Source organism: Euprymna scolopes, chromosome 20 (genome assembly GCF_053919585.1).
Source record: "Euprymna scolopes isolate OS-2025 chromosome 20, ASM5391958v1, whole genome shotgun sequence".
Lineage (NCBI taxonomy): Eukaryota > Metazoa > Mollusca > Cephalopoda > Sepiida > Sepiolidae > Euprymna > Euprymna scolopes.
This window is the reverse complement of record NC_136501.1, coordinates 18558979-18571150: the sequence shown is the minus strand read 5'-3', so window position 1 is coordinate 18571150 and position 12172 is coordinate 18558979. Positions and strand designations below refer to the sequence as shown.

The window sequence follows — 12172 nt, the reverse complement described above, 5'->3', positions numbered from 1 at the left end:
GACATGCAACACAAGTAGACTATCAGCTGACCTTTCTTCAACTAGCATTGTGGCCTCAGGAAAGCCCACCAGGGATCAGTGCAGGGTCCCTTTCCATGCGCGACATGGCACTACAAACATCCCGATATTATACAATTGTTGATGGAGCAGCCGCTCTAAGTGCTACCAAAGAGTTAGGGCACCTGTACTACCAGTCGGAAACAGCAGCCAGGAACTGCCAATCCCGTACCCTCATCAGAAGAAGGTCAACCCAATCTAATTGCACAGGCATATGTGGTACTCAAGCACTCCCAAGTGCCCAGTTTTGAGGGGTGGGATGTGTCGGGAGTGGGGAAAATGGCGTTCATTGCCCTAGACAAGAAACAAGATCTACCACTGAGCGTTTGTCGAATCACTGTGATAGCATCTCTGCACCTGACTAATAGGCAAAGGAGGAGTATGGAAGCCGGGCGATAGACAGAGCCTATCTACTCCTTAAGCAGTTTAGGTTTGCAAACCAGTAATTTGTTTGAGTCACCAGCTCTAGGAAGGTTGTCATCCAAGAATGAAGAGGCCTTCCTCCTCTTTGGTTTAGTTTCAGAGTTTTCCTTCTCCTAGACGGATGATCCAGGAAGATCTACTGGGTTCGTCAGCACTGAGAGGGTTTTCTCCACGCCTAGATCCTAATCCAGGTATTTCTGCGCCCCCACGTGGTTAGTTAATGTTACTGATTCAACGAATTTCACACTTCAAAACACTAAAAATGAAAAATCATACACATTTAAAAATCGGATTTTCAACCTTAAAATTTGATCAGTGAACAGTTTTTGTTTGTTTTATTTACAATCCTCACTCTCCCCACAATACAATATATTTTGTTCAGTTTCGGTAGATTACTTTTAGCATATTTGTACCCATAAACAAAGAAATTTGTTTTTGTAGGCAAAATGTATATATATAAATATCGATTATGAAAAAAATACACCGTTATAAAGGTCATTCTTCACTTAATAATCGGTGAAAATTTTGTATGGATTGGATTATTACTTGATTTTTGGTAGATTTTTAAAAAGAGACTGTCAAAAAATACTTCCTCCTTTACATTTTGGCCGTGCCCAATAGACAGTGAAACAACACCGTGATGATCAGTAATGGTGGAACTTACATAGGATTTATTTATTTAAGAGAACGGCTCAATAAGAACTTATTTACATTAGATGGGTAAACGATCATGTTATAGTCAGTTGGAAAGCAACCTTACGGTATTGTGTTCCACAGACTTACAGTTCTAGGAAAGACGTTCTGTTTATTACATTTTCGTTTAGTTTTAGGTCTGGTCTTCTTCATGCATTTCGTCTATATTTGTGTAACACAGCGCCGAGACATGTATGACGGCTGTATGCAAATACCAAACTGTGTGCAAAGTGATGTTACGGCGAGGAAGAAAGGGAAAAGATATATATAAAAAAAGAATATGTGCACAAACTAGAGATCACGTTCGAGAGGACAAGTCAAGGATCATGTTGGAAAGGATCACAGTCACATTTTATTCGGAAAATTACCTAGAAATAAATGTTGTTTTATGTAAAAATGTGAATAAAGTTATTCCTTGTTTTGGTCTCCTTTGCGACGGAGTCTACAACGTGTTGAGCCCCCAGTGTGTACATGTTAACACATGTGTAAATGTGTAACATTTATATTACTACATTTTTTCTTTTATAAATATTCGATTTAAAGTACCCCAAATAGTCGCCATACATTTTATTAAATAATTTTGATTCAATTGTTGCAGTGTGTATATCTCCGACCATACAGCGTTTCTTTGAAACATACGCACAAAATATGATGCGTATGTTACATACGAATGTATATACAGTATTTTACCGTCAATGTATATTTTTCTCGCTGTGTCATCTTGGTGATGTGTGTGCAACTGCATGGATGGGGGTTTAACACATACAATAAAACTTTCATCATGAAACAGTTCCTTCAAACAGGTTGCTAACTTCAGTCCACAAAACGTATGTATAATAATATAAACAGTTCGATAACGTCAGGATGGCATGTGTGTGTGAACGACCATTATAATATAAATCTCACCTCTCTATTCCAATGTATGTTTGTATGTATGCCTAAACTTTCGACAGAAGCGAGGGATTTTCACGAGATCGGAATCGTTTTGATGCTCAACCGTTCGGACGACAAATATTGAAAAATTGGCAAAAAACATTAATTCCTTCCCCCTCAACTGAACAGTTTTTTACAGGGAGGGTCGGTTTTTTCGTTGACATTTTTTGCGGGTCAATCAACCCTCGCGCCCACGATGTCGCATAAAAGGCGTTATTTCGACCGCCCATGACGACACAACCACGGTAGTACATCGGTAAGACAGTTTTTTTTTCCACCTCTTTTTCCTCTGGTGCGTTACGGGTTCGAGCCTGCTTACTACTAGTTTTTATTTTTTTATTTTTTTTTTGCGTTCGCAATTTTCCGTTTCTTTTTGTTTTTTCCTAAACCAACACCATTACACACCTCCACTTTCTTTTCTGCCTTCGTGTCACGGATTCGAGCATCCCTACCTACTACAACGTTTTTTTGGCCCAACACACACTTTGAAACACCCGGGCAACGCGGGCACCCAGGCTAGTCTATAATATAAATCTCACCTATCTGTCTGTCTCTCTGTCTGTATGTATGTCTGCCTAAAACTTTCGACAGAGGCGACGGATTTTCATGAGATTGGTATCGTTTTGAAGCTCGACCCTTCAGATGACAAATATAAAAAAATTGGCTAAAAACATTAATTCCTTCACTCTCAATTGGACACTTTTCTACAGAGAGGGGTCGCTTTCTTCACCGATATTTTTTAAAGTCAACCCCTCTTTTCGATTAACTAGCCTTAATTTAAACATTCGTCACTTCCAGTTTGGAGATGGACAAAACAGCAAAGACGTCACGTTTTTTTTTCACGTTCTTTCTCTCCTTCACGGTATGAGTGTGAGCCTGCCTGCCTGCTACCACTTTTTTTTTTTTTTTCTCAACATACACCTCCCAACATTCGGGCAACGCCGGCCCCCAGGCTAGTCTATTATATAAAAGGCAAAATTGGCGCTCGCGTTCGTGTATGTCCGTGAAAGGCATTTTTCGTCGACCTTCTCGTGTCGGTTACATTTATGGAGAAATATCCTTACACTTCCTAGATCGTAATATCGTTATTTTGCTCGACTTTTAAAAAACTCCTAGTTTCCAATGTTTGTTTATCTTTTTCGTATAAATAAAGCGAAACTGATCGAAGCGAAGGCATCCCACCTTTCTCTATCTGTTTAAAAAAAATTTATTTCGTCTTTTAATTACCAACTCTTTTTTTTTCACGTTCTTTTCCTCCTTCGCGGTACGGGTTCGAGCTTGCCTACTACCACTTTTTTTTTTTTTTTTTTTGCTGAACACACACCTACACCCTGCTAGTGTACTTATAAAACGAGAGACAGTTCACGTGACATAAATACACAATAGTCGTTCTCTAATCTCAGTTCGAACCTGCGATTGCTGACATCAATAAACTCGTGCATGCGTGGCATACAGACAAAGAGACATATTTGAGTTCATTGGTCTGATTGGTTCTCCAGCGGTTGGTACTTGACTTGAAACACGGTGAAAGAAGATCGTTAACTTCCATGCAAGCAGTAACACAAAAACAATTTCTATTTCCAATTAAATGTCTTTATTTTCAGATGCATGTCTGGTTGAGTTGCGCTGCCAAATTGTCCCTTTTACTAGTTTTTTTATATCTTGGCCTCTTGCTGACCTAACTAAAATGCTGACCTAACTAAAAAACCAAACTTTGGTTAATACGATTCTTGTTAACTATATATTAGGTCGACAAGAAGATTCTTGCAGAATTTTTTATTTTGATTTCAAATGATGTATTTTCAAATAAGTTTTCGTTATAATATCTTTATATATCATTTTAAAGAATGTTTTCAACTCTATCTAATCGTTTAAATTACAATCGTTTGAAAACAATTATGTTTTCTTTTCAGAACGTTGAATACAAGACGGAAAAAAGCAAATTCACACAATTTTCTTATTTCAATTCAAGCTAGCTCGAAGAACTGCTGAAACAGCTCGCGATATCAACAAAGCGTTTGGCACAGGAACCACTACTGAACGCACGGCACAATGGTGGTTTAAGAAATTTTGTAGCGGTGACGAGAACTTTGAAGATGATGAGTGTAGTAGTCGGTCACCGAATGTTGACAACAATCTACGCAAAACTGTTTGAGAACTTGTTTCTGAATTAGATGTAATGTATACGACGATTTACACCACCTGAGAGATTGAGGGAAAAAACGATAAATGAGTGCCTCATGAATTGGATGACAACCAAAAGAAATGCCGTTATAAGGGTCATCTTCTCTTTTTATGCAACAAGAACAACCCGTTTTTCGACTGGATTGTGACTTGCGAAGAAAAGTGGGTTCTTTATGACACCCAGCGACGCTCAGCTCGGTGGTTAGACGCCGACGAAGCTCGATGATACATACCGAAGCTAGAGTTGCACCAAAAGAAAACCATGCTGACTGTTTGGTGGTCTGCGACTGGTCTCATCTATTATTTTTTTTGTTTGTTTTTTTAATGTAGGCAAAACCATTACAACAGAGAAGTACTGTCAACAAATGAAACTTAAGTCAAAGCCAATCAACATCCAGCATTAGTCAACAGAAAAGGCCCAATTCTCCATGGCAATGCTCGACTACACGTTGTTAAACCAACCTTGCAGAAGTTAAACGAATTGGTCTACGAAACTGCCTCAACGACCATACTCTTCAAACCTTACCTACCACTTTTTTAACAACTTTCTGCATAAGAAATGCTTCAAAGACCTAAACGATATCAAAAATGCCTTCAGCGACTTCATCTCCACCAGAACGCAAGATTTTTACATTACTGACATAAATACACTTGTTTTGCGTTGGCAAATGTGTGTTGATTTTGATGGTGCTTATTTCAATTAATAACTTTTGTTTGAGCCGAGATATGTTCATTTAAATTTAAAAGTTAAAAATCGCAAGAACTTTCTTGTCAATCAGATAAATCTTTTTTGTTCAACAACTTGACCATGTCCTGACTGGTTAGTGATCTATAATCTGAAAAATATTTATTTTATATTAAAAAAAACTTGAGTACGAAACAGTAAAAAGGAGGATAATATTTAAAGATTTTAATATGATTTTGAAATAGTTATTTACCTATATAACGTGTCGAACTAGGGATTGTATTATGGTATTAAGTTCTCAAATTTTCGAGATATACCTCATTTTCAGGAGGATGAAAAAGAAAAAAAGTGTGTAATAATTCGGGGGATGTGTGTTTATGCTAGAAACATCAGCTTTACAATCGAATAGCTCCGTATGGTTATTAAACTATTTCCTGAAAATTATTACAATCTTTCAATATTATCCACTTTTCACCTTGGGTTGTATCTAAGAGCGTTTTTCCAAAAGTCTGTTTCACCATAATCTTTAAACAGAGCCCTTTCACACTGCGCACCATACTTCAAAACCAACTACACCATCCTCTTCAAATTAATAAAAAATAAAAATTAAAAAAACGTAACTCTTGATACAATAGAACGGTTGATCTGCTGGAGATTCATCCTCCTCCATAGCCATCCAACATCCTGTTGCCGATGGCATCAGAGTTACCTTCTCCTAGATGCATGTCGTAACTAAGGTTAGGGGTGCATTTCTCCCAGTAAATTAATGCGCCTCCAGATACCAACCTGGAAATTTCTTGGCCCGGTACATACAGTGTCTAATCTCTCCAAGTGGTTACCCATCTGGTACTGGCCAGGATTATCATTGCTTAACTTTGGTGATCTTGCAAGAACCGGTTTGTCAACGTGATTATGTCGTATGCACAATGTCATTGTAAATCAAAGGTTGTGCAATCCTTATCACACCTCTAACTCAGCACTTGCAATAGCAAGAAGAAGTCCAGGATGACTGGAAACTGCCAAGAGAAGCTGAGAGCACATACAGCACCTGGTATTTCCAGATGACCACCAGTTTTAAAACTAACGGGATTATACTCTTTTTACACTTACATTGGTTTAAATGTGAGAACAAAACTAATCGCAAACATTTGGCAGCAATTACAGAGTTGAAATGTTCAAGATAACTTTTGGAACAATTGCAATTAAAATCTCATCCCGTAGTGAAACCTATCCCCTTATGAATGCAAAAATCACACTTAAAACATTCTGAAAAAGCAGTGGATCTTTCTGCCAAATTCAAGTTCCCAAGTCTAACAACCTTCGATTAGTTGCGTTTTGTTTTTTATTTAAAAAATATTTCGCTTCTTTCTTTCGCAGATTTCTTCGACACAAACAACACTTGCATCGTGAATGTGACAAAACCAAACTGCACGAAATGCGCCAAAGGGTCGTATGCTCCAGATCCGAATGATCCGACCATGTTCTACCAATGCAACAATGGAAAACTCTATCCAATGCACTGCAAGAACAATACAGTGTGGAACCAAACAGAGCACACCTGTGTTCACGAACGTGAGAGTTAATTCTCTTTTTGTGTCCATTTTTAAATCAAATACCCAAAAAGGGCAGAGAATAAGAAAAATGTCCTATACTACAGAACTCAGTTATTGACATAAGTTTAGAACATCGCGTTTTATATGTCTACCTATTTAGAGAGATGTATGTAGATAGATAGATAGATAGATAGATAGATAGATAGATAGATAAGGCAAACAGGAGATAGATGTAGATATATCGATAGATGCATATAGATAGATAGATAGATAGAAAAGACAAACGGAAGATCTATGCATATAGACGGAGAGAAAAGTCAAACGGGAAATAGATGTATATAGATAGATAGAAAAGTCAAACGGGAAATAGATGTATATAGATGGATAGAAAGGAAAACGGGAGATAGATGTATATGGATAGATAGAAAAGGTAAACGGGAGATAGATGTATATGGATAGATAAAAAAGGTAAACGGGAGATAGATGTATATAGATAGATAGATAGGTAGAAAAGGTAAACGGGAGATAGATATGCTATAAAGTAAACTACCGATAAAAAAAATGCCTGGAATTATTTTCTCTATTACAGTAGATAAAGTTAGGACTTTATTTAAAAAAAAATGTAAATTTAATATATTTACACATTTGAACGTAACGACTTTTATTCTATAAATAGATAGGCACGCATGCACAAGTTATCCGGAAATAGAAATCTTCTTCCGCTTTAGAAAGACACGACAATATGACAGTTGGCAAAAAAAAAAAAAAACGGACGCCGAACCATTATGGCAAACAGACGTTAAGTATTTTAAAATTCATCCTAACAAACCAAATATTTTTCATGTTACCTTGTTTAAACTTGTTTTTCTTGTTTTATTTATGTATATGTATTTATTTGTCTCTACTTTTCATGTTTTGACAAACTTTTAAGATAAGATTCGTACCCCCCCCCTTCGCGGCTTCTATTGAAACAGGACAACACTGCTCACCCATGTTACAAAATAAACTAGCGATAAAAAAAAAATGCCGGGAATTATTTTCTCTATTACAGTAGATAAAGTTAGGACTTTATTTAAGTAATATACTTAATATATACTATTACTGCAAGCTTGCTTATATTGAAAATGCTTGCTTCCTGGCTAGCCAATCAAACCATCTAATATAGTTAGTCTTATTTTCAATCATATTCAAAATATAATACAGTGACATTAGCAAAGAAAAAGTCACCTATGAAAACGAACCTCCTAAATTAAAACCTTGAATAATTATCTAAACTCAAATGTAAGTTAATATTAAGCCGACTTCACAAATTGATAAAAGTTAATTATTGGATTTTAACTATAAGGTGAAGCTCCAATGATTAAAACTCGAGATAGATAACGCCAAAAACATCTACCCATTAATATGGAAGGGGATATTATCATCAAAAGTGTCCTGAATTGATAATTTAGCACCGGACTTTACTACTTAGATATTAATAAGTCCCTTGTATCCATTCTCCTCCTCCCCGTTTTTTTTTAAATGGAGAGTAGATAATACAGTGGATGTGTTATTGGCAGCTCCAGTAACTCTCGCTTCTCCTTTTTTGTCCCTCAGTCATCATTCAAATGAGTGATTTTTCTGACAAAGGGTGAAGAAAAAGCTGCTTTAAAGGTCGGTAGTACTTGGTGAACAGTAGTCTGAGATGTCGGAAATTTTCTATCTCTATGTCTATCCTTGTGGCCATGTCACTAGTAACGGTGCTGGAGGTAAACGTTTTGTCTGGGCTGACGTTATCCGCCTGATAGTCAGGGACCCGAACCTTGGATTAACCACTAAGGAGGCTGTCCTATCAACAGGCGTAAAGTACTGAGACTGCTGTATTGCCATTTGGTGAATGGATTCTGGACAATGCAGTAGTCTCTCGTGGGGCCTCTCGATGCCATACTAGTGGGTAATTGTTACAGCTTTACTTTTTCATGTGCTACAAAAAAAAATTCCTGCCTTTTTCTCTCTTACTTTCCCTCTCTATCCTGCTCTAACCAAGTATGCCGACCTGTTACACAAATCCCAAAACCTCAACATGAAATATCTCCAGAAAAAAAACTCGAATAAACCTAGAACCCCATCTCAAACGTAGACCCCTACTACCAGGTCACTTTCTCCAACATCAGGGGTCTACGTTCCAACCTTCCAGAGGTTGAAAAACAATTACAGGAGACGAAACCGGACATATTCTTTCTAAGCGAAACTGGAATAGGGCCGACCACTTCCCTAGATGAGTTCATAATTAACGGATACTCTAACATAACAGCTAAATCTGACCCCCAAGATCGCCATGGGCATGGAATATGTGCCTACATTAAAGATGGCTTCTCGTGTGGAAGGGATATCTCTAGAGAAGATACTAATTTACCCTATATGTGCTTTCGAGTTGCACTTGCTTATACCACTGGTGACTTCAACGTCCATAACATGGGATGGCTGACCCATTCAAATAAGACAGACGATGAGGGGAGGTTTTGTCATGATTTTGCCATTGCTTATGACCTCACTCAGATTGTTCACGAACCCACCCGTGTGGCCGATACTAAAGACCCTTTTCTCTCAAGTTCCCCTGAGCTATGTTCATGTTCCGTTCTTTCTCCTCTAGGATCCTCCGACCACTCCGTTGTATCAGTTAAGATAAAAATAAAATATAATAAGTCCCCAGACGTACACCTCCACCGTACTCCGATACTCTATGGCTGACTGGGATAGCTTCCGTACATTCATATCTGATTTACCTCTGCATTCCATGTTTAAAAAGGATATGTCCTTTATAGTATCAGATCGGATCGAATGGTTAATTGTAGGCATAGACCGATTCATACCATCTAAAAAATTCCAACAAAAACCTTACAGCCAGCCCTGGTTCTCCCCAGAATGTGCTGCTGCTATCGCACACAGAAATCAGTTTTTCCATAACTACCAACGTAATAGATGCACTGAGACTAAAGCTGCTTTCAGGAACGCCAACAACCACTATAAAAGAGTAATAAAAAATGCAAGAGCGCTATACGACCAGTCTGTTAAATCCAAGATAGCTGATCAGCGGCTTGGCTCCCACCAGTTTTGGCAAATAACAAATAGGATCCTGAACAGAAGTGTGCGTTCTATCCCAACCATTATCAATGGACCTGAGGTCATCTCATCAGCATCAGATAATGCCAAACTATTTGCCAAGAACTTTGCAGCTAATTCTACCCTATGCGATGAAGGCCATCAACTCCCCATATTTCCTCCTATAACAGAGACACGCTAGCTAACATGCAAATATCTGTGCATGAGGTCGCCAAGCTAATCAAGAACCTTGATTCCAGTAAAGCAACTGGCCCTGACAGCATCCCAATTATAGTGTTAAAAAAGCTTCAACTAGAACTTCCTCCCATACTTACGAAACTGTTTAAGCATTGCCTTAAGGAGAAGTGCTTTCCGACTCCCTGGAAAACCTTATCAGTATGCCCTGTATTTAAGAATTCAGGTGAAAAGTCATCTCCCTCTCAGTACATACCAATAAGTCTCCTGTGTATTATGAGTAAGTTGCTGGAATCCATATTAAATAGAGAAATAGTCAACCATCTCAGCAGAAATAACCTTCTTAGTGACACACAATATGGTTTCCGTTCTGCAAGATCTACGGCAAATGAGCTAACGGTTATATCTCACAGGATTAGTGAATCTCTTGACAAAGACTTCATTTCTAGGGCAATTGCTCTTGACATATCAAAGGCCTTCGATAGGGTATGGCATAAGAGCCTACTTCACAAGATTTCCAGCTACGGTATAACTGGAAATGTTTTCTCAATCATTAAATCATTTCTCTTTAATAGGCTCATAAGAGTAGTGGTCGATGGACAAAAATCAGAGGCCTGCAGTATTAATGCTGGAGTCCCTCAAGGGTCAATCCTGGGCCCAACTCTCTTCCTGACCTACATCAATGATCTCCCTAAACCCATACTTAAATCATTCGTTGACATCTATGCTGATGACACGACCATCTACGGCAACACATCAAAGGCTGTAAATGACAAAGTTCTCACTGATTCTCTCTCCTCTGATCTCGAGCGCATGGTTCAGTGGGCGAAGACGTGGCTGGTTACCTTTAATGCATCCAAAACCAAACTCCTATCCTTACATCATCAACGCTCTGATCCCCCATCTGGCATCAATTGAAATGGATGGCTCTCGTCTAGGAGAAGCCCCATGTTTTGACAAGCTTCTGGGTTTGTCCTTTACTCCTGATCTGAAATGGAACACGTACATCAAGTCTGTTGCCAAGATCGCTGGAAAGATGGTGAGACCCTTCTACCGCTCCAGAAGATATCTCACTACTGATGCAATTCTCTGTCTATATAAAAGCAAAGTACGTCCAAGGATGGAATACTGCTGCCATATCTGGACAGGAGCTGCTAAAAACAGCCTATCCTGCCTTGACACAGTACAAAATAGACTTCGTGGCTTAGTGGGGGATGCCCTTTTCTCTACCCTGCAACCTCTCTCCCACAGAAGAGACGTTGCGAGCCTATCCTTGTTTTAACGTTATTTCCATGGCAGGTGCTCGTCTGAACTCCAATCTCTGGTCCCCCTGCCAAATCCTTCACGAAAAACACCCGTCTAGCTGAATCCACTGTGAAAAATTTTCCCCACTCTTTATCTGTGCCTAAATCAAAACGTAGATTCCATGAACAAAGCTTCTTTCTTAGAACTGCACGCCTGTGGAACTCTGTTCCGTCTGCCTGCTTCCCACCTGACTACAACTTGGATGTCTTCAAGTCCAACGTTAACAAATTCCTAATGAACCGCCCCTTAAGTAAACACTTCATCAAATCTCCACACTAACGTAATGTACTTGAAATAACTCTTATCCCTGAGTGGCTTCCGGTCCTTGATAAGTAGTGACCACCGTGTAAAAAAAAAGATAGTTGTATATAGATAGATAGAAAAGGTAAACGGGAAATAGATGTATATAGATGGATAGATAGAAAAGGCAAACGGGAGATAGATGTATATAGATGGATAGATAGAAAAGGCAAACGGGAGATAGATGTATATAGATGGATAGATAGAAAAGGCAAACGGGAGATAGATGTATATAGATAGATAGAAGAGGCAAACGGCAGATGGATAGATGTATACAGAAAGATAGAAAAGGCAAACGGAAGATAGATGTATGCATATAAATTTAAAAGGCAAACGTAAGATAGATTTATACAGATAGATAGAAAAGGCAAACGGGATATAGATAGATGTATACAGATAGGTAGAAAAGGAAAACGGGAGATTGATGTATATAGATAGATAGAAAAACGAAACAAGAGATAGATGCATATAGATAGATACAAAAGCTAAACGGAGGATAGATGTATATAGATAGATAGAAAAGGTAAACAGAGGATAGATGTATAAAGGTAGATAGAAAAGGCAAACGGAAGATAGATGTATACAGATAGGAAGAAAAGACAACCGGGAGATAGTTAGATGTATACAGGTAGATAGGAAAGGCAAACGGGAGGTAGATAGATGTATACAGAGATAGATTTATATACATAGATAAGGCCAACGGGAGATAGATCTATATAGATAGATAAGGCCAACGGGAGATAGATCTATATAGATAGATAAG

At 38.3% G+C, this 12172-nt stretch overlaps 1 protein-coding gene across 1 annotated transcript in view; it reads left to right on the top strand.

The window, feature by feature from the left end:
- Positions 1-12172, top strand: part of LOC145241345 (uncharacterized) — a 58067-nt gene that overhangs the window by 26554 nt on the left and 19341 nt on the right. The window contains exon 2 of the mRNA XM_080104200.1: positions 6353-6547. Coding sequence (XP_079960326.1) covers positions 6353-6547 — 195 coding nt within the window. The remainder of the gene's footprint in view (positions 1-6352; positions 6548-12172) is intronic.